This window comes from Scleropages formosus, chromosome 16, assembly GCF_900964775.1.
Source record: "Scleropages formosus chromosome 16, fSclFor1.1, whole genome shotgun sequence".
Taxonomy (NCBI): Eukaryota; Metazoa; Chordata; class Actinopteri; order Osteoglossiformes; family Osteoglossidae; genus Scleropages; species Scleropages formosus.
Genome location: NC_041821.1, coordinates 19,907,319 through 19,930,495, shown reverse-complemented (window position 1 = coordinate 19,930,495; position 23,177 = coordinate 19,907,319). Strand labels below are relative to the sequence as shown.

At 47.3% G+C, this 23,177-nt stretch overlaps 1 protein-coding gene across 2 annotated transcripts in view; it reads left to right on the top strand.

Annotated features, from left to right (window-relative positions):
* Positions 1 to 21,023, top strand: part of meis1a (Meis homeobox 1 a) — a 64,543-nt gene extending 43,520 nt beyond the window's left edge. Inside the window, exons 9-13 of one of the 2 annotated variants that reach the window (XM_018750953.2) lie at positions 2,765 to 2,841; positions 14,893 to 14,951; positions 15,850 to 15,939; positions 16,416 to 16,512; positions 19,548 to 21,023. In XM_018750953.2, coding sequence (XP_018606469.1) covers positions 2,765 to 2,841; positions 14,893 to 14,951; positions 15,850 to 15,939; positions 16,416 to 16,474 — 285 coding nt within the window. In that variant the 3' untranslated portion in view covers positions 16,475 to 16,512; positions 19,548 to 21,023. The remainder of the gene's footprint in view (positions 1 to 2,764; positions 2,842 to 14,892; positions 14,952 to 15,849; positions 15,940 to 16,415; positions 16,513 to 19,547) is intronic. The other variant, XM_018750952.2, reaches the window with a different exon arrangement.
* Positions 21,024 to 23,177: the final 2,154 nt, after the last annotated feature.

Below are 23,177 nucleotides of genomic sequence, written 5' to 3'. Positions count from 1 at the left end.
CACGATTACCCAACATCACCCAGTGCTTTTCAAGTGCACATTTGGACCATATGAAACAACTTGGGATATGATGTCATGTAATGTGGAACAGTCCCAATATGAAGTTTTGCTGTAATATCTTGAAGTTCGGAGTATTCCTAACACAGTTTTCCAGTATTGGTTTCATCTCCCTGGACAGAACTGTGGAATAAAAAAAGGGAAATCATACACTCAATTTCTTACTTAACTTCAGGTTAAGTTCAGGTTACGTAATGCTATTCATTCAGCTGACTTTGCTGGATGCCTTTCTCGAAAGCAGCTCACACGTTTACACGTACTGCATATTTTACTTCAATTCAGATTAAGGTGAGTATAAGGAGGCCACTCTTGAGCTTTCAAATAATAATATATAGGATACGAATTAATGCCCTCAACTACTGTTCTACCCGCTGGTTCCTAGTTCCGTTTCAGCAAGCCATTTGGCGTACCGAAATGAGGTAAATCTGGCCAAAGGCCCTACATCTTTCTTTTTGCGGTCTGTCATTCATGTACGGGACGATTACAAAACGTGTGATATTTGCACAGTTGTCTTTATCGCCTGGAATGACCTTCCAATTAAGGGTTTATCCCTTTTGTACTGTGAGTTTTTATATTGATTTATCCAATATTTTTGCATTAACAAAATGGCTGAGAATGGCCACGGCCAGAATTGCAGCTTGGCTTTGACACCCAAAGTAAATGGATGACAAGATGCGGCTGAATATTTTCTTCCGGCGACATTGAAGGGAGGACGAAACCCTGATTGAATGAATTCATGGCTTTCTTGTGATTAGAACAATTATATTTGTCTCAGAAAATGGTCCCGGGGTGCCTTCAGGCCAAAACGGCAGAACATTGCTGGATCAGATGACTCTAAATAAACCGTGCCCTAGGAATGTTGTTTTCCCACATTTTTAAGAGCCACCCCCAACCCTCCCTCCCTCCCTCCCCATACACACAGGCTTCGTTATTGCAGTTTGATAAAATTACCCTGGTGCACCATGGGCAGAATGGCCGTGGACAGTGGGAAGTGACAGGACGGAGAGAGGAATTATGGGTTCAAAGGCACTGGAGGCGATGCAGCAATTTTTTTTTTTTTTTTTTTTTTTACTTTCTGTTAGAAATTAGACACAGTTTGCTCCAATTACCTACAATCAGATCACATGAAAATGACAGCGATAGAAAAGTTGCTTTCTTCTTGTTAGCCCTGCAGTAAAATAGCCTTCGTGCGAAGAAGTAGCAGGGAAGTCATTAAAGATATCCTAGCTGTCAGCAGAAGTAAGTAAAGAAGTAGTGTTTCTGTGTGACTACGGAACAGTAAGTTGGCAGTGTGAAGGGGACTCTTAATCATGTGACTGTTTATTTGCCAATTTGGCCCTTCATCAGCCACGTGGGAAGCAAGCGCTTTGCTTTTTAATATGTGCTTTGTGATATAAAATATGAAATTAAGTCACTTTTCCCACCTGAGAGCTTGACTGGTGTCGGTGCGTGACACTTCACCCTGCACATGTGTGACATATTGTTATGCTTAAAAAAACCGCGGGGTGTTTTTTGCGTTAATGGCGAAATAGCAGGACGTGCTGGTGGAGATGCAGGGTCCTCGCCATTGTGCTTCCGTGATCCCGGCGCCCACTCTCTTTCCCCCCCTTTCCCCAGCACAGTTTAATCCCCGGCCTCGCTCTGGTGAGATAATGGTTTTATAAATGCCAGGGATCCACCCCACCTCTGCCGACACAGCAAGGGGCCTGACCGCTGACCCGTCCCACTCGAGAGGGGTCGGTGTGCCCAACGCTTTTGCCGTGTCGGTGTAGAATTATAAAAAACAGGCGCAAAAATGAATGGGTTTGGATGTCTGTGAGGTCCCCTGCTTTTGAGGGTTTGATGGCTGTGTGCTCCATTGCTGAAAAGTGGATTGGTTAGGGGCGGGGCTTGTAGGGGGCAGGGCTTTGGGGGGGGGTTTCCAGCTCCTTGTCCCCCCCCTTTAGTTGCCTTCGTTTCCACATTCAGCACTCCGCATCTGTCCGCCCCCGGCATCGTCATACGGCCCGACCCAAAATTACGGTACAGTCCCTGTCTTGTCTTTCTCGTGAAGAGCACCTTGTTCGAAGCAGCGTGGTTAAATACCTGTGCCAGGTCAGCCATTAACATACGAACACCAGAGGAGTTTAATAGAGTTTTGGCGGCCTGTGTACGACACTGTGTAATCTTGTGGTGGAAGAATTATTTTTAAAAAAGCCATAAAGATTTAGACAAACACCTCAGACGTGGCAGTAAAAGTGCAAAAGACAAAGGTGTTTTTTTTTTTTTTTTTTTTTTTTTCAGGCTATGTTAATTTCATCCTTGGTATTCAGCACAAGTGAACATGAAGTGTAACTTTGCCATCAAGCATTCTTAGCGCCACCACAAGTCAGGCCCTGTCGAGAATAAATTTCAGCGGGGTTGTACAGCGCAGCACTCTAATTAATGTAGCTGTTTCTACACTTCACTTAACTTTATAATTGGCTTGCCTTTTTGCCGCCATTAATTATGCCATCTCATATTCCATTAATGAGTCTAAGAAAGAGAGACACCTCGCTTTTTGCACTAATTAACAGCTGCTTTGAGACTCTTCGGCGGCAAAGTGTGAGCCTTGTTTTTTCAGTTCTCTCGGGTAGAAAAAAAAAACGGAAAAAATCGGGCCGTTTATGAACGATACCGACGCTTTAATTGAGGCTCCTGTGCCGTTCTTTCTCGCTCTTCTCTCCAGCACCCGTACCCCTCGGAAGAGCAGAAGAAACAGTTGGCGCAAGACACGGGCCTCACCATCCTACAAGTGAACAACTGGTAAGTCACTGGACTTCTGCGTTTACATCCAGTCGGTACCCTAGCCTCTCGGCAACCCAAGTGTGATGATTTAAATGAACGCACCCCTCAATCCCCCCCCCCCCCGCCGAAAGCAAAATCCCAATTCCACTTACCGGTGGCTCTCCCAAGAAATCAATTAATCCAGAGGGGATATTGCCAGATGAAATTTTCCAACCGTGGAGGATGCTAGTGTTATGTACATAATTATGAAGTCCCACATAATAAAAAATCTCCCTGTCCCTGAATCTCTTCTTACGTGACTTAAGCTCTACAAAACTCGTAATTAGTGATGATAATAACGCAAGAACGGAAGTATTGGAGCAAAATAGTAGGGGATACTTGACTAGGTGCAGCCTCAGGCTGCAGTGGGGGTCTCCTGCTCAGGACTGCTAACCAACACGATGTATTTATGTGGCATGAAATGCATAATAAACGCTGGGGTTTGAACCTTTGCCCCGGCACTTGCGTTATAAGTATATCCCCACCGCCGTTGGGCCGGTCTAATTAATTACCCAACTGAGGCTGACAGGTGCTAGGGCCGCTCAGAGTCCCAGAACGTTTGATGTGCTCAGTGGCCCACTCTCCTCCACAAGGTGGCTGGCGCTGACATGAAAGTCTTGCTCCACCCCCATGTCCCCCCCCCCCCCCCACCTTCTCTCTGTTCTCATTCAATAAGTGTCAGAGATTAATATTGCTAAGTCTCTGATTACATGCCCTAATCCATTTTGCTGCGTAGATTGCTGCCCCCAACGAGGGCATCCCCCACCCCCCGTGATAAGGAACCCAACCGTGCCCGCAAAGAGAAGGCGGATGCGTTGAGATCCCAGCAATGTCAGTTACATTAAAGCCCATTACAGAAAATGCCATTTACGTCACCACCGTCTTGGGTGTTGTTGAACTTGGAGCCACGGAGGTGACCGGATACTGAGGATGCCCTGTGTTTGCACAAATTCATTTACCACGGGGCTCAAATGAGCCGTCTACAGCTTGGGGTGCGCACAGGAGACCCTTCGAATGGTTATCTGTGTTTAGGTGCTCACGGAAGCCTGTTGCAGCCTGCTTGTTGCAGTAAAGTTGGGCACGACCGCAGTGCCACGCTGCCACTTGATGGTTCAGTCGGTAGATATCGGTTCTAATCCGGCTCAGTATGCTGTTTGCATGTTCTCCCCGCATTTGTGTGTGCCTCCTCTGGGTGCTCTGGTTTCCTCCCACAGTCCAAAGAAGTGTTTTAGGCTCTCATTTCTCTGGCATGTAAATGAGTGAATGATTGTAGGGAGTTCAGTGTGCTCTGTCTCACTCTGAGTCACCTTGGATAAATGTACGAGCTGAATGCTAGTTAATAATCGTTGTATGTTGCTTCTGTGGAAAGCATCTGCTAAATTAGTAAATGTAAATATAGTGTTAAAAGTGTTTTCCTTTCTTCGTGCAAAGGCGGAGCTTGTTATTGCTGAGTTAGCCTGTGTGTGCGTGGGGGGAGTGAACGTATGAAAAATGAAAAGAGGCAGCGGAGAGAGGGAACACACTGTACGTGTTCAGCCACTGGCCACTGGGCTCTGCCAGAATCTGCCATTGGCTGTCTCCATGGTAACCTCTGGTGATGTTACCACTGACCCACTGGAGCAGTTTCCAAAGTTGTGCTATTGTAGCTCCATCTGAAAAGTTACTGAAACAGCTTTCTACCTTTGCACAATAAAGGACACTACATGTATCGTTCACAGAGTGTTAAAATCGTTTACCACTGAATCAAAATAATAAGTAGTAATTATAACACTGAGCAGTTGGAGTATAATGTAGTACTAAATGTAGTACTTCATCACACAGTCATACAAAAAAAAAAAAAAACACTGGCAAATTCTGCTAATAGAAATGACTTGAACCATCACTCTGCCTACATGCGATCGTCTTAGGAACCTGTCTGTCATGCTTGAAATAATGTGTACAAAGCTGCGTATGGCGTGAATCGGTTAACATTAATTTATAAGGTCTAGGGCACTGCATGGGAAACTGCTGTAAATGTGTTTGTCTATGTAAAACACACGGTGAAACGCTTGCACTCTGATGCACACGGCAGCACGCTAACACAGAGCCGTAGGCAAATTCTGTGCAAGCAAGTGTTGGGAAGCACACTGGAGGATCATGGGTATTTTCTCGCTGGAAATCGGGGCCGCGTACGACGGGAGGGGAGGGACTCCGGTCCACCGTGGCTGAACGACTTTGTGAGCGAGGGTGGTTGGAAGACAGACAGAGAGCAAGAGAGGGAGAGGCAAGCAAAACAATAATGAAATGACTGAACGGTTGCATAATTCTCTGTATCTTATCAGCCGTGATAAACACAAGTTAGTTGCTTAGTTTCGCCAATCATGTATATAAACATGAGGGCTTGACGAGCGTGGTAACAGGGCAGGCCCGTGCCATTATTGTACAGGATCATGGAAGATTAACTCTAAGCACCTCTCCACTGGAGGCCTCTGATGGAGACTGAAAACCCCGTCGGCCTGAGTGTGTGCGGATTTTAGACGACCGAACTAAATTTTGCGTTCGGCGTAAACTTACCGACGCTATTCCGGCAGTGACCATTAATTGCGCTGCTGCAGTCAGATTTATTGAACCAAGCTGCAAAATAACAAAAAAAAAAAAAAATCATGCCTGCGATGTTGCGTGGAAGCAAGAATAATTTTAGAATAATTTTAATAAGGGAAAATTCCAGGAAGTAATTTTTTGCATTCATTTGGCAGCTGTTGGGCTATTTTAGATCTTACACCGCAGTTCCCCGCTAAGGGTTTTAGCCTGGCACACATGGCTCCCATGTCTAGCTCCTTGATTCCTACCAAGTGCGCTCGCTAAGAGGCACTTTCGACCCCACCTGCCCCCGGAGCGTAGCGCGCGTGTGCGAACGATGCGAACGATGCTCAGAAGGAGAGGACTCTTGTCAGAAAGAGAACACTCCATAAACAGCCGCGGCGATCTGAAATCAATGGCAGGGTCATTGGGTTTCGTGCGGCGTCCAGTTCGCCCTTCCTGCTGGAATTTAATAATGCCCCTTAAAGATGGTGTTTAAACATTGCCGATTGATTGCTTTGTCGATAGGGCCGCTTTTACGAACGCCCTAAAAGCAGGAAGAGGAGATTGACGCACGTGTGGCTGCGTCTCCTCTCATAAATGGGGTCGGCTTGAAAAGGTCCTCTTGCTCAGCCGCGCGGCCAGCGTGCGTGGCCGGAGGAGAGATGAGGCTGGGTGACAGGAGGGCCTTCAGACCGCGTTGTGGGTGGCCACGGCGACTTGTAGGCGCGGAAGGAGTCGAGAACGAGGTGCTTAAGCGGCTTCCCGGTTTTGGATGTGGGGCCGAGGTTCCGTGTCGATTGTTGAGGCCGCGCCGTGAGAGCCCCCATCCGCAGCGCTTTACTTTTAGCTGGCAGGGAAAAGACAGTTGCATATTAAGAAAGATGCTTCTAGTTATATATATATAGGCACGTTAAGTTATATCCCGGTCTTTGGCCTCTTGCTTCGGATCGACTCGACAGCACAGCATCCAGGTCTAGGTGTTTCGGTGCAAATCCGCCGAGGGATCGTCGCCGCTCTGCGACAAACGCGCTCCGGGGTTTCGGAAAGCCGAGAACCGCATTGAGGCGGCGTCGTGGAAAAAAATGCGTATGCAGAGGTCACATTTTTGGGCTTCTCAAGTTCCCCGACCCGTCTCTCGGCGTGTACCAAAACTGGAAACGAGCCAAGCAGGATGTTTTTCTTAGACTCTCTTTACCTAGAATATTATATTCTTCACTTGCTGTCTGTACCTGGCTTCAGTCGACCGCTCCATGATCTACGCTCAACTCGGTTGCCCCTTTCGCGTTTTGACTTTCTGGAATTTGGCTTGCACAGACCTGATTCCGCACCGATATTGTGTCAACACCTTACGGTAATTCTGCGCGCGAGGGGAAAACACGCGAAAGCAGCGATACGTATTTTTATATTTATTTATGATGTATCGTATGCGACCGCAGCGTTTGCGTGCGGCTCTGTGGGCGAGCGCGGGCGTTGTGCCGCGCCGGGTTTAAAATTGGCTCCTGGTGGAAGAAGGAATGAAAGCTCTTTGAGAGGAGAACACTTGAAGGAAGCACTTGAGGAAGGTGTCGTGGTGACTTTCCCACCACGGCCCAGAGAGCGCGGGGGGAGGGGGGCGGGGGGTGACTCTTACTGTACACTGGTGACACTGACATTAATAACCCAGTGCGCAAATAAAGCAAGGAATTGCAGCGCAGAGCAAACAGCAGCAAGCAAACGGTTTTCTGTGTCCGTTTGTCGGGGAGCTCCGAAGTCAGACTCGGTTTGTTTGGCCTCCGATTAGCATCCGTTTCCGCCGAAGGTACCGCGGCTGCAGCGTGAGGCGGCGCGCTCATCCGTGTGTTTGTCTGCGTCGGCGCGCCTTCGTTTGCGTGCGCTTTCGCCTAATGCGTCCGCATTTTTGCGTGGTGATCTTAACACGCGTGTTTGCTGTCTGCGTTTGCATGTGCATTTATGTTGAATAATGCATTTTTTTTTTTATGTGGCTCTGCATGCGTGTGTGTGTGTGTGCGCGCACACGCTTATTTCCAGCCATCCGATCGCCCTGGACCACATGTAAAAAAGCACCTCAGTCTTGAAGGCCCCTCTCACTGGGGGAGTAGTACAGACCTGCACAGATTTACGAACTTTCCAACATTGTGTTTGTGTAGCGGACTGGCGGGGCGCGGCGGCAGTGCCCTCTCTGGCAGTGATGGATTGCAGCCAGGGTCTGTGTGCGGGGTGGGGGAAGGAGAACCGGCGGGCTCGCTGGAAGGGGGCATGCCAAACATTACTTCATAGCAGCTCGTTTCTGGAGAGTTCAGCCCCCCACCCCACTCTCTGCCCCTCCTCCTCCGGCTACCACCATCTCTGTGTGTATTGTCTGTGTTTATTAGCAGCGACATTATCCAAAACAACGCAAGACTACAACAGATTGACTCTCTGCTTTTCACGTTTATACAAAATGATCTGAGAGACATGAAAGAAACTAAATGGAAGAATGGAAAATATACACACACACACACACGTATTGAAATATACTGTGCGCGTATAGCAACAGGGCTGCTTTCATAATTAAACAAACATAGAGAAATCCCCATGGGTGCCAAAATTTGGGGTTGCTAAAAATAAACTGTAATCTTCAAAAAAAAAAAAAACTTTGCATAATAACAAAAAAAAATTGTTTCATTGGAAAAATTTAGGAAATCTGCGGCCCGATGTGTTATGTAAACATCGTATGACGCATCGCTACCCCGTGTTTTCGAAATGCTGCAACTTTGCAGATAAAATTTTCCACACTATATAGTGTATAACTCTTTGTTGCATTGATGAACTTCAGTCTTGAAAATAAATGTAGCTTTCAGTTCGTTTTCAGCTGTTAAACTATAAATTTGCGTTCGGTGCCTACATAATATTCGCACACGTTCACATACCATAAATAATAATGTAGAAAAAGCACGCACGTGCGCGCACACACACAGACACATTTTCCAAGCCACTTGTCTCATACGGGGTCGCGGGGAACCGGAGCCTACCCGGCAACACAGGGCGTAAGGCCGGAGGGGGAGGGGACACACCCAGGACGGGATGCCAGTCCATCGCAAGGCACCCCAAGCGGGACTCGAACCCCAGACCCACCGGAGAGCAGGACCCGGCCTACGGCACCGCGCCCCCTGTAGAAAAAGCAACATCTATAAATTCTGACTTTATTTTCCCTTCTTTGTGACCTGTGAGTATCTGTACGCAAAATAAAAATGATTTTTGTCAATTTTGTGAACCTTTAATAATTTAGAGGTAGAAGCCTAAGGGGTTTTGTATTGATTAAGGGCATCAAATACCCGAGAGCCGGCAATGTGTCATGATGGGCTGGCATCTTGTCCAGGATGTACTCTGGCTAGCCTTGTACCCTGGTCTTCTGGGATAGGCTCTGGACCACCAAGACCCTCCCTCACTTTTGTAAGTGGTGAACGACAGCAAGTGAGCGAGTGTACGTGTGTATCCGTGCGTGCGTGTAGGAGGACCCAAAGAGAATGTGCAGTGCGTATGCTTGCTGAAGGTCATCCTAATGGGAGCTGTCAGTACAGGGCAGGGCAGGGCAGTGTGTGTCTGCTGGTTGGTCCCCTGCTGCCCTCTCTTGTATCACTGTCAGTAAGCAGGTTTGTTTTTATATAGTGTGGCCCGGGGCCTCAAGGTGACCACCTCACTCTGTAAAATCAACTTTAGGGGGAACTTCACAGCTCTGTTAATGGAGGAGCTTCACTTGGCTCTGCAAGAGGTGCCATGGGGTGGCAAGGAGGGAGGGTGTCGGGAGGCCAAGGTAATGGCAGCCTGCTGCTCGCGAGCAGTGCTTAGCGTCTGCACGTGGGATTCGATGCGATCCCGGGCGTTCGTGTCGAAAACCCGGTTCGAATTTGCAGGTCGTACACTTTGTTTGTCCCTTTCATAGAAGGTTGTTGCTGGGGCTCTGCTGCGGTGGCAGGGATTAAGGGTGATTCGGTGGGGTTATGTCTACCGAGGGGCCGGGGGGGTCTCATCTCTTCGGTTCAGTCAGGGCGGCGCGGCAAGGCCGAGAAAGAGAGGGAGCGCTCCGTTCCGCAGGCATGGCGTCGTTTGAAAAATGCAGTGAGGGCTCTGAGCTGAAGGGGTAGGAAGCCTCACCCGCTGTTGGGGGAGGGATCTGTGCGGGGTTGGTGAATGCTAGAGGGGGCGGGCTGGCTGTCAGCGTGCCGGTTCTTGAGATCTGTGTGTCTTCGGCATAGGTCAATATTTCAAGACGCGTCGGCTCGGATGACCTCCTTGGACAGAATCCTGTTGGACCACTGACCAGCGCTGCTCTTTTCTCTGTTGTGACTTTAGTTCATCTGACTTCCATTATTTACTTTTGCTCATTTACCTGATACTTTTTTTGCCGCAGCATCTTACTACGTTAAGCTGCTAATAACGTTTCACCCCTTGATGTAGCAGGGCAATTTTTACTGTAGCATTTGAGGGTGAACATCTTGATCGAGGGTACTGCGACAGGTGGAGGGACTTGAGCCCAGATCCTTCAAGTGCAAGGCAGAAGTTCTAACTACTGCACTACCCAGTGCTCTGTTGTTTATATAATTAGTTTGCTTGGTTGTTTGTTAACTTTTACTTAATTGTACATCATGAAATTGTGTCAGTACAATTAACACGTAAGTCCGTAAGTAGTAGCGCGTGGCGTGGCGTGGCGTGGCGTGGCGTGGCGTGGCGTGGCGTGGCGTGGCGTGGCGTGGCGTGGCGTGGCGTGGCGTGGCGTGGCGTGGCGTGGCGTGGCGTGGCGTGGCGTGGCGTGGCGTGGCGTGGCGTGTTTGACCAGATCCTGCTCTCCAGTGAGTCTGGGGTTCGAGTCTCACTTGGGGTACCTTGCGATGGACTGGCGTCCCGTCCTGGGTGTGTCCCCTCCCCCTCCAACCCTGCGGCCTGTGTTACCAGGTTAGGCTCCGGTTCACCGCGACCCCCACTTGGGGCAAATGGTTTCAGACAATGTGTGTGTCTGTGAGTAGTAGTCAAAATTAATTCCTAATGAATGTAAGAGATTTTTTGATTCCTGGTCCTGATTTACCAAAGCTTGGAAATCATAAAAAGTAGTAATAATAAAATAAATACATTTCAACTGATTTACAACAGAGAAAAACAGCACTGGGTCACAGCAACATGCTGACAGAAAGTTCACCAAGGAATTGCAACAAGCATATACATGTGTGTATTTCATAAAGGGACCGCAGGTTACAATGTTTAGCCAGGATGGTCATGTAGCACTGTTGAAGAAGTACCAAAAAACGTTTCAGACATTCTGGAATTTAAGAGCCACAAATGAGCATGTTAAAAATCACAAAAATAAAAAATGCATTGTTAAAACCAATATTGCATATCGAGTATGACGCGGCTAAGAGCATCGCTGCAGAGTATCACAGTGCTGCAGTGATTGTTTCGGCGGGCTGCTCTCTGACCGGCCCAGTCTGCAGCACAAGGGTGTATGCTGTTAGGATGGATGGCAGAGGGAGTGTGGGGCGAGCCAGGGGGCTGGGGGAGCGGGGGGACCTGTGTGTGAATGGAATTTTCGCAGCAAACAGCTGGACGAGTTTATTTAAACACATCCAGGGCCGAGGGACTGACCTGCGAATGACACCGGAGAAGGAGGGGCGTACGTGACATTTTCCTGACTTTGAGCCCAGACCCCGAGATGCACTTGTTCATTAATCCGCCATCATCATGCAACTGTGTGATATTGCCACAGTCGTGAGCAAAGGCATGGTGGCATTGAGGATCGCAATAAAGTTCCTTTTGCAGAGTTCTGGGGGGGGGGGCGGGTGGGTGAAAGTGCCTCTGCTCAACCGATAACACAGTTGTGTAGGTGGGTACATGCATACGGTGACTGGTTTCCTTCTGCTCTGTGTGTGTGTGTTTTAGTGTTGCTCTGATTTGGGGTGAGATGCGTTGCAGTCAGGATCTGGCTAACAGACAGTGTCTGTTGAGCATCTGTGACATTTTTACATTTATTTATTTAGCAGAAGCTTTTCCCCAAAGCGACTTCCAATCAGCTCTATGTAGTGTTATCAGCCCACACACCTTATTCACCGCGGTGACTTACACTGCTAGACACACTACTTACACTGGGTCACTCATCCATACATCAGTGGAACACACTCTCTCTATAACTCACACACTATGGGGGAACCTGAACAGCATGTCTTTGGAGTGTGGGAGGAAACCAGAGCACCCGGAGGGAACCCACGCAGACACGGGGAGAACTCCGCACAGACTGAGCAACGGATCGAACCCACGTCCTCTCCCACCACCCAGGCACTGTGAGATAAGAGCGCTACTCGCTGTGCCACCGTCCTGCCCATTTTTATTTTTTCATTTTATTTTTAGTCGCAGAAAGGGTGGCACAAGCACTCGGTGGGCATTGCTGGGGTCTGGTCTGTATGTTCTCTCATTGGTTTCAATCCACGGCAGAGTCAGTTCATTGCTGACTCTGTGCACTATATCCAGTATTATTAGTCGCCTTGGACGGAGGTGTGAACTAAATGCTAGTTAATAATCGTTGTACGTTGTTTTGGAGAAAAGCGCCTGCTAAATGGATACACACACACACACACACACACAGACACACATTTTCAGAACCGCTTGTCCCATATGGGGTCGTGGGGAACCAGAGCCTACCCGGTAACACAGGGCGTAAGGCTGGAGGGGACACACCCAGGACGGGACGCCAGTCCGCCGCAAGGCACCCCAAGCGGGATTCGAACCCCACACCCACCGGAGAGCAAGACTGAGGTCCAACCCACTGCATCACCGCACCCCCTACTAAATGGATACATTTAAATGTAAAAACACAAATTCGAGAGGAAGGGAGAGAACTGAGACGGTACCCGTTTGCATGTTTCAAAATGCATCAGACACCAATAGACAAAGCTGGGTTTTCTGTGCCCCAGTGAATGTGAGAGCTTAGTGCCTGCGATCGAGTGTGTGTTTGTGCTTGTGTTCACGTGTGAGGGTTTTGCATTTGTTGAGATGCGCTTCTCGATCATATTTTACAGAGCCGGTGGGCCTCAGAGTCAGCGGACGGGCGTGCGGGTGGAGGGGGGCTCATATGCATTTAGATAGACAAGTGGAACCTCGTCTTACCGCCAGTCCGGATCTTTCCGCGGATTTTTATTAAATGATTCCCTTATTTGTCACGCGACACAGGCGAGCTGATGAAAAAGCGGATTTCTTGCTTTTAATTGCCCATTTCACGTGCCGTCCGTGCTACAACCGCGAGCGTGTAATAAGAAGCGGGCGTTCGGCGGAGCGCCGCCACGCGCCGCCGTGACCATTTCCGTACTTTAAAAGGAAGCGTTTTCGTGGACTCGAGGAAAATCTCGGCCGTTCCGCCTGCACAAAATACGCGCTCAAAAGCTGCTTCATGTACATCGTAAAGGGGTAAAATCGCTGGAGATTCTGTGTTTGCTTTGACTTTTTTTTTTTTTTGGGGGGGGGGCTAATTTTCTATATCTCAAGCCATTTTTGGTGTGTGTGTGTTTTTAGCAAAGGGCCTCGCAAGTGGTGTGTTATTCCACCACCGGTGTTTTGATCCGAAAGTGCCCTCTATTGTCAAAGGCCAGGGGCACAGTCGGACTCATTGTGCGGCGATGGGAAGCAGAAACCGAACAGGCTGTAAACGCGGGCCCTGCATTGCACTCTGGGGGATGGGAGGGGGGGTCGCGACGGGGTGAACTTTTACTCCTAATGGAGGACACAGCTTTAGCCTGCTGCGCCGGGCTCTCTGTTCCCTTTGACTGCCTTCTTAACTGGCGGTGCTTGGCTGTGCGCAGAACAGAGCGGGGCCATTCTTTACCCGCTCTCTCCCCCATCGCACGGACTTTTCCGCCTCCCTCCGCCCCCCCCAACCTACCCCAGTCCCAGCATTGTGCGCTACTTGTCCTTTGTTCTGGCCTTGACACATCTGGCACCAGATAGCACTTGGAAGGGGAGGCTTGCGATATCATTTTGGAGCGCTGGGCCGGTTCCGTGGTTCTAAGGAGGAGGAGGAGAAAAAAAAAGAAAGGGAAGACCCAAACAGAGCGGGTCAAGCGCTAGACAGCGGCGACCCTCCGATGACCCCGGGCTCGGATCGAGTGAAGAAACGAAAAAAGCAATAAAAGGATCGCCTGCGCCCGCACTCCCACTGCAGCGCGAGCTAGCAGTGATAAAACTCCAGACGTTCTCTCATTTACCATGTCAGAGCATTTATGTCTAGCGTTTTTTTTTTTTTTTTTTCTTTTGAAAAGTAATGGGGACTGAGTAGGTTTTTTTTTTTTTTTTTTTTTTTTTCCCCGCAAAGAAAAAGTTAAGATTTAAGGAGGAAAAAGCAGCGCCGGCCTTCGCGAAACGAAGCAAAAGACGCTTCCGCGTAAAAGGGATCGTTAAGATAGCTTGCGGATGCCCATGTGAGCATCTTGTTGCCTGTTCCCTATTTCTGCTCCCTTTCGCCCCTTCTCCACGTCCGCTGCCCCCTCCTTTCAGCCCCCCTCTCCGCCCCCCCCCCCAAACACTCACTTTTTTTCCTGCTTGAAAAGAGTAGTGCCACTATTGTTTCCTGAAAGGTCTACTAATTCCCCCTTCAAAAGATGAAATGGAAATATCCAACCGCGGCAAAATGTGGAGGACATAAATCAAGTGGGAACCACTGGGCTTTGCAGTTTCAGGGGTCAGGAGGGGTCGCAGGTTTGTTTCTGGAGGTTGCTGGCCGGAGCAAGACCAAAGTGGCCTTCTGGTCAGGGAGCGGGGTGTAGGGAAGCATGAAGCGATGATTTCGCGGAGAAAGCACAGCCGTATATTCAATCCATGTGTGCGTGTCCGTGTGCGCGTGTGTGTATGCATCTAAGTACTGTATGATATCGCAAAAAACCTTCGTTGTTCTACAATTCCATATATCCCTTTGCCCTTTGCTCGACTTGTCCCGAAACCGAAACGTAACGACGCACGTGTTTCCGCCATCAGTCCTAAGCTTGACACGATCGGTGTAAAAAGTAGGGAAAATAAAAACACGAAACCGGTGCCGGCCTCAACGCGGACGCTTCGTTGCAGGAAAAACCAGGGTTTTGCGCACGTTGACAGAATATGCGTTCGCCTGGTTACTCAGAGGGCGAGTTGAGTGTGGTTATTATGTGTTGTGGAATTATGGATGCATTTTTTTAAAGGGCAAGCGAGGCCTTCCTTGCGTCTCTGGGAGAGCTCCGGAGCGGATTCTGCACGGAGTGATGAGACCGAGTGTCCACGTCCATGTCCGCGTCCATTCTCTAGTCATAGGAAAGCGTTTCTTCGAGGCAAATGAAAAAAGTTTCTCAAAAACATTTTCGGCACAGATGGCCATTGTTTGCCGCTTCCTAAACTACGTGACAGCTTCAACTGGGAGCGCTGAGTCAGATGAATAATGTGAAATAAAAGAGTTAAAATGAAGCGTCTCCTGCTCTCTTTCAGGTTCATCAACGCAAGACGGAGGATAGTGCAGCCCATGATAGACCAGTCCAACCGAGCAGGCAAGCCCCCAAAACCGCACTCGCTGCACATTTGGCTGGGAAATTGACTCCTTGTGCATCTCAAATTCCTCGCTCAGCTTTTAAAAAAAAATAATACATTAAAGGGAATTACTAAGATTTCTAAAATTAACCAGAACAAAAAAAAAAAGGTAACCTTAGTGATCCCGTGAAAGAATTTACCCTGTTTGCCCAGATAGGTGCTGTGCTGTTTTCTTTCCTTCGCCATCTGTCAAAAACAAAATTTGTGTAAGGAAATTGACAGTTAAAGAAACAGAGAGAATGAATAAAAAGCCACTGAGCTGTACAGTTTTGTACATTGTGCACCGTACATGTCCCTTCATGCATCTGATGAATGGTTCTTGGCGCATAGCTTATAGTGACTGCTGTAAACTTTATTACCTGCGATAAGGGTCGGAGGTCACGGCTGTGTTAGGGACTTGGTTAAGTTCAAAGGCATTCAGAGCGTTTGGGCTGTATCTTCCGCTCGAATAGCTGAAAACACCACAGCTCTCGAACGGGCCTATTTTATGTTGATGACCTCGGTATAAATGCGGTCGATCGTTTTGGCTGAAATGTTCGTTTGTCGTGTTCTGGTTTGCAGACTGCTGTAGGACTAGGCGCTTAGAAAAGCGCAACACCAAAGTCAAAGCTGACCTTTTTTTTTTTTTTTTTTTCCCCCCCTCTTTGTGGCGATTTGTTTTCATCCGTCGCGATTTCTACCTTGTCCGAGTAGTTCATGGAGGACTTTAAACGTGGGCTTCGGGAAAATAAAATAAACGAGCGAAACGCAGAAGCGGGGCTTAAATCTTCGGAGAGCAAGACTGATGGACAAGCCAAACAACCGAAACTTAATTAAAAGTCTAATTAACTACTTTTCCGTGCCCCTGCCTCACTCCAGTAAGTCAAGGAGGACCTTACACTCCAGATGGCCAGCCGATGGGAGGGTTTGTCATGGACGGCCAGCAGCACATGGGAATTAGACCACCTGGTAAGACCCCTTTCCTATATCTCCATTTGATTCCCCAGTCTGGCTCCCCATGGGGGGAGGCAGGGTGGGTATGGGGGCCTGTCACCGTCACTCAGCACCGGTGTGAACTGTCACATTGAGTCATTCTGTCTCCCAAACGCATGCAATGCAACCACTGCTCTTTTCCCGCTGTCTCCTGCTTGCTCCTTTTCCTGTGCACCTCAAAACACTCAGTGACATGCTTCTCTCATGTTGTGTGTGTTCAGGTCTTGACTCAGGCACAGGGTGTCACACACGACTAATGAATGAACACTTCACCCCCTTCCTCATCACTCCCACCACCTCAGACTCTTGGGTTTGAGCTCTTTTTTTTGTCCTTAATTTGTTTTGAAATCTCCCTCCCCAGTACTGTGCTTCCCTCAGTGTGGGTCTGTATTTTTCTCGCTTGGTCTGTGCTGATTCTCTGGCATTCTTCTTGAATTTTTATCTCCTTCTAGGGCCTATGAGTGGAATGGGCATGAATATGGGCATGGAGGGGCAGTGGCACTACATGTAACCTTCCTCTAGTTAACCAATCGCAAAGCAAGGGGGGAAGTAAGTACAAACAGGGTTACATATGTTATTACCGGCTCTACTCATGTTAGGGGGAGCGTACCTGTGGTTCATTGGTGCTGTTTCTGTTACTCTCCTTCTGTTTGCCAGTGTTTAGTTTGATTCTCTCGTAGTGAATGTTCTTCCTGCCCGTGGCTTCATACTTGCTCACTCTCTCCGTGTTGTCTCTTCTCTTCTGCGTTTTGTGATAAACCTTTGTTTACTGCTTTGTAAAAATTTAAACGACATCCACAACGAATAAAAAAAAGTCGACAAAACCCAAAGTAAATGCTTCTCAGTCATAGAGCAGCTTCACTTTTAGCCTGTGGCGACCTTCATGTTTTCGCATGTGCTGGTCACGTGGACCGCATGACGGCATATTGTCACGTTTCGGAGGATGAGGAGGATGGGGGTGTTGGGGATGGGCTGCTGGGCAGAAACAGAAAGGCATGAGGGAGGATGGGCAGGAAGGAACAGGAAGGCAGGCGGGTGGAAGGAGGACGTTGTGGTGTTGGAGGTGAGAGGGGATTGGTAGGGTGTTGCCATAGCAACAGACTGATTGGCAAAATGTAAGCGGTCTGTTGCAATTGAGGGAGAGGAAAGAGGCCATCCCCAAAGTGTCATAAATCTGTTTTAGTAGAGTTGATGCATGAGTTGCATTAATGTAGCAGACCTATGAGGCGACAACAGCAATGCCAGCGCTGCTCTTACACAAAATAAACACCTGCATATATTTTTCATAGTCATCCCGCATTATATGAAACATGCAAAGCCCACCCTATCGCTCAGTGTCAACTTTACTCTGCCATTTTTCTTGATCCTTCAAAATAGGATTACATATGGCAAAAAGAAGGAGGGAAAAGTAGTGCAACACAGAGGTGTTCTCCACATGGATATGCAGCTTAGCCCAGTCTAATTGAGTATATCCAAATTAAATATGCCATCACCGGCGGTGTGACGAATGGATTTGACTTATTCAGTATACAAAAATAGAGATCATTAATGCAGTCTGCTGCAGAATACTTTGCGCAGCTTGGCGAGAGTATCTCGGCGTTTTCTCCCCCGCCGTCCCCCCGCCGGAGCGACAATAATCAGTTTTCATGCGACCACTCCCACTACCTCCTCTGTGTTTTAAAACTGTTATTTTCCAGTGCTGCCGACGCATTCGGCCTAAACGTTCGCTTGCAGGTCTATAAAACGCCGGCAACGGCTCTCCCACCCGGCCCCCTCCACGCACGCCCCGCACCTCCGGTCCGAACGCCTCCGTTCACGTCAGCGGCGGCTCGGCTCCCAGGAAGAGCCTCAATTTGCCGGCTGAGTTCTCTAATTGAGCTGTGTGCCGAATCGCAGATGAGATGGGTAAACGGAGACTGCGGTGGCGCGGTACAGACGGGCGTGGGGGGTGTGATGAGGATCCATTGCCGAGATGAAGAACGCCAACCCCCCCCAGTTCCAACCCCTGCTTCATCATCGCTTCAAACCCCCCTAGCTTGGCTAATTTCAATATTGTTCCTCTAGTTTCTAGGTCAATTTAACGTAAGCGATGTGCGATATTCTTCATGACCAATTAAATTAATAGGTTATTACAAAAAATTTCTCATCCTATTTGATTAAGGGGTCTGAGGGTACTCTATATTTTATAAGCCAGTTTTCATTAGTTGGGAAATTTTCCTTAAGGCAAGATTAAACGTTAAGTTATTTTGCAGGGGAGGCCCTGAGACCTGGAGCGAAGGTGTTCCCAACAGTCACGTTGCAACATTACTTAAAACCGAAGCCAATTAAGCCTACTTAAGAGGGACGTTATGCTCTCTACCCTTGATTATTATGGAGCTTATAAGTCTTGGAAACAATACACCTGTCACTTCCAATAAACCCAAGTAATCCATGCAGAAGGCCGAGGCCCTTTGATAGCGAGGGTAAATGACTGTTTTATGGCCATTTGGCACAATTCGGCTCTTTCTTCTTTCTTCCACGAAATTAGCCAAGGGTGGACAAAATTGCCTTTTTTTTCCCTCCTCCAAGACAATAGCGATCACAGCGAAATAATTAATTACGAACATTCTGGATTCCCACCCACTCGCTTCCCAAATGCTTTGGCTATGCTTTGGTGAACTCCCCCAGTAACCCCACACTGCCTAACCCCCTCTGGAGAGCTTTGTTGGAAAAGCCGCTCCTCCAATTATTCAGCTGAAAATTTGTTAACCTTTTTTTGCAGGGTCAGGCTCTTCTGTTTTTGGGGCCTGAACTTTTAAGCAGAAAGAGTGGGGGGGGGGGGGTTGAAAATGAGGGCTTTGGGGCCTTTATGGTTTTACTGCTTGTATCTCCTGTTGATAAAGTCCCCTGACATCCCGGAGATGAGGTGGGAAGACTATTGATTAGTAAGCAAAGCCGATAGATAAGTAAACAGTTGTCATGGTTTTGCCGTACCTTCACAACCAAAATATGGATTTGCTCTTTGCCCTACCCCAAATATTTGAATGAGCATAATGGGAAAACATGTAATACAAAACAGGGCATGAGAAAAAAACTGTAAACTTGTGCTTCGCATGTTTAGTACAGCTTCAGTCATGTTGTGAATGACTGCATCACCTGTATGGATGGATGGGAGCAACTATTTCAAGGGTTGCAGAATTACAGAATAATCAGAAATATTTGATTGCGGTTATCACAACAGCAAGCAAAATTTACTTTCACAGGGAACACTGACAGTGATCAAATTAGCAGGATTCAGCACATGTGCAAAACACGCCAACATCACAAAAATAAAATTTCAGCCTGACATCTATGAAAGGCAATAACATCGCTAGTGTACAATATAATATAAATTGTGAATTGTTTTAACCGTTAAGTTAAATGACATTGCTGATTTGTGTTTTTCCAGTTTGACACTGTAAAACAGAAGGGTTATAGAGACGCTGTAAATGTAACCGTAACAAAATGTGTACGACTGTTGGCACTGGATGACACGCCAATGCCTGAACTGGAGGATTTTGCTTCTATTGCTCTTTCCTGACGTCTTTTCATTCCCACCTCTCCAGGACTGCAAGGCATGCCGGGGGACTACATGGCCCACTGCGGTTCGATGGGTATGGGGCAGCCGAGCTTCAGTCCGCCCCAGATGCCTCCCAGCTCTGCTCAGCTGCGGCACGGGCCTCCCATGCGTCCCTACATTCCTGGACACCCCCCACACCCTGCAATGTTAATGCACGGGGGGCCGCCCCACCCCGCCATGCCTCTGTCAGCATCCAGCCCCCCCATGCTCAACCCAGGGGACCCGTCCATGGCGGGACAAGTAATAGACATCCATGCTCTGTAGCTTAAGAGATCGTGAGTCAAAGAAAATACAAATGAGAGTGACACCGTGTTCTTTTCGGGAACCGTTCATGTACTTGTTGCAGAGACTGGGGAACTCCATTCCTGGTATCTGATTTGGACCAAGGAGAAGCTAATGTCTGTAATTTCCTGGGACCCTTTAACACAGGAAGTGTGCTGGAAACATAGTAGAGCAGAAACAATGAAAAAAAACTATATGAGCTCTTGGGGAGGAGGTGGACATGCTGTAAATTGTTGTAAAATTACATTGGACTCTCACTGGACATGAGAAATGATTATTGTAAATGCTCTTCTATTGTTCTGAATATTCTGTTGTTTCTTATAGATTTTTTTTAAAGAAGGATGTGAACTTTTTTCTTCTTTTATTCCCCACACCGTGTCTGTGTGCCATGTCCATAGACTTCGACCTCTGGCCCCATCGCTTCTAGTACGAAAAACAAATGCAGAAATAAATAAGTAAATAATATAGCATCAGAGATCAGAAAACTATCTTGGCCTCCATGAATGTAGGAGTGTCTTTGTGGTATTTTGGGGGGCTTTCTGAAAAAAAAAAACCTTGGATATTCCAAGATTCACAGCATGTTGCTCTGGCCCTCCAAACTGAACACAAACCTTTTCCTAATTCATTTGACAGAATCAGTCTCAACGGATATGACAGGTGAAATCTCAATAGATATGTGAGTTCTTCAAGCTATCCATTGTAAGAGGTCAGAAGAAGAAAACGTAAAAAAAATAAGTAAAATAAAAGATATTAGTTAAATTGTTACATTTGAGATGTGAATCTCTTCATTGCAACTAAAAAAATGGCTTCTGAAGCCAAAATGCAACTTAAAAGAATTAAAAAAACTATTGTTTTCTGCTTGAGATAGGCCCTACTTTTTCAAAGGTTACAGTTTGGAGAGTTTATGTATACGTTGTAAATAAATACTTTTGTGAAAAAAAAATGGACTGGATAAGAATGAGCTGTAGTATTTGCTTTTAAAAAGTTTCTATGCTTAAAAAAAATGTCTCTTTATGGGAATCGGATTGAAGCTTTGTTGTGGTTTAATAAATACTTTTTTTCTAGTGAGCAAAAAGAAGGGATGTTCCACTTTGATTTGGCTTGTTATGATAAAGTCACCTTTTGCATGTGTATTATTATAAGTTTAAGAAAATTTTTACAATGCACTGCAGTCAAAACACACATGAATATATAAAGTGCAAATTATCTATCTATCTATCTATCTATCTATCTATCTATCTATCTATCCATCCATCCATCCATCCATCCACAGAGGAGCAGCATACACACAGTGATGGCATATGTCAATATTTGTGTAGCAAAAAAAGTGCGGAAGTTGCCTTTCTTCTTTCTTGCCTTTCTTTATTCTGGAGGTGTTCACGAGACAGCGAGGGAGGCGCGCGCTGCGCTCCGCTCCGCTCCGCTCCGCTGTACCGGACGGGACTCTGCGCTGTGAAGGAGCGTAGAGCCACTTTCCCAAGTTTATGGCGCGCAGTTGCTGTGCACAAATGTCCAAAAAGCCTCGTGTTTGCGTTTCCTTGTGGGGGTCGCTGCCACAGTCTGGATACAAATAGGGAATTATCCCTCGTTTAGCATTAAAATTCATTTAAATAAAATTGCAACAAACACTTAAATGGGGAGATTAGTTCCCCCTCACGCCTTGTTGAGCGCACTCAAAGGCTCCGTTAGCGGCTCCGCATTCAATGAGCGTCGTCTCCAGTCCAGTCCAGTCCAGTCCGCTCGCGCTCCCCTCCAGCGGCGCGCAAAAAAAGCGCGCTCGCGACAAAGCCGCTCCCGTTCATCCCTTTTTCACCGGGGGCTCCCGTTCACTTCATTCATTTCGCTTCGATTAAAAATAAAAACGAGTCAACGCTTGGTACCCTGGAAGCACGGGCACACACGACACGTATCCGAGGGCACGCGGACGGAGCGCGTGTTTCCCTTCCCGCGGCGTGGCCACCTTTTATCATTTTCACCTCGTTTTACCGCCGTCCGGAGCGGCGGAGAGCGCAGGAAAAGGCGCGTTTGAAGTGCGCGCACAGTTTAATTGTCGGGCGTTTTTCGCCTCGCTCTGCTGGCAGCGCCGACCGCGGCCGACACGGAGCAGCGGGGAAAGCGCGTGCTGGACTGCCATCTTTAGGGGACACGGAAAACTGTAAGACACACACACACACACACACACACACAGGCGCACACCCACCGACCCACCCACCCATCACGCATGTTGTTCATAACCGTCACATGGCTCACACCTCCGCCCAGCGTGATTTACCGTGGTATTCTTAACCATATCAATCCAGGATAAGCGCCCGTAATAATAGATATTGTTATCACTTAATATTTAATAACCTTTGGAAAAGTATCAAACCCGCAGTGCTCAGGAGCACCGGTGCCATCTGTCATCTAAACTTTTATAAGGGCTCTTTGCGCATTTAATTATGGATTTTCCATACTTTGAACAAACGGTTGTTTACTTAGGTGTTTCAAGCCTCTTATTATTTTATTATTATTATTATGACTGTCCGGTGCAGCTGACAGGGTCGGGTTAACAAAAGACACAACACAACTTGGCTACAGCATAAATAGCTGATGACAGTCTGAGATGAAATAGTGTTGAAACCAACACAATAAATCTAGCACACAAAAAAAAAAAAATCATTGAATTCAATACAGATTTCCAATGGTCACAGCATAGTTAGCAGGCAAAACCAAAGGCAAGCAAGTCAGCTGCGGCACAGGAACATGTGTGTTTTATCTCTTTTATTATTCCAAATTACTTGACATGCCAGTTACTCATGGTGTGTAGGCAGCTTCGTGGAACAGTATTCCTTTGGTAACCTTCTACACAGTGCATCAACCTTACCTAAATGGACCCAACAGCAATTAATCATATTTCATATTGTTTCATAGTTATATTACAGTCGCAGGTGCAAACAAAAATTAACAAATTTACTAACCGTTAACTAGCATTTGTGAAGCGTCTTTTTACATGAGGGCATTTCAATTCTGAATTTTTGCAGCATGGGGATATTTCAAATTCAAAAGTCTAAAAAGGAAAAAAAAAAAACACAGCACTTTTAAAAATGATAACCCAACTTAAAAGTTATATTCAACTCTCTGAAGTCCACCTCAGTTACTTCACCAATGTAGTAACTATCACTTATCCATTATGTAGTTAAATGTGAGGGCTACTGTACTTGTTTATTGCATCTACACCGAGACTCTGGTACAATTTTAAATGTGTATGGTGCAGGGGGCAAACGTGGCATGTGTGTTCTTCATGTGCTGGACAAGTGATGTAACCGCACTGCTTTGGCTCCAGCAGAAATGGACA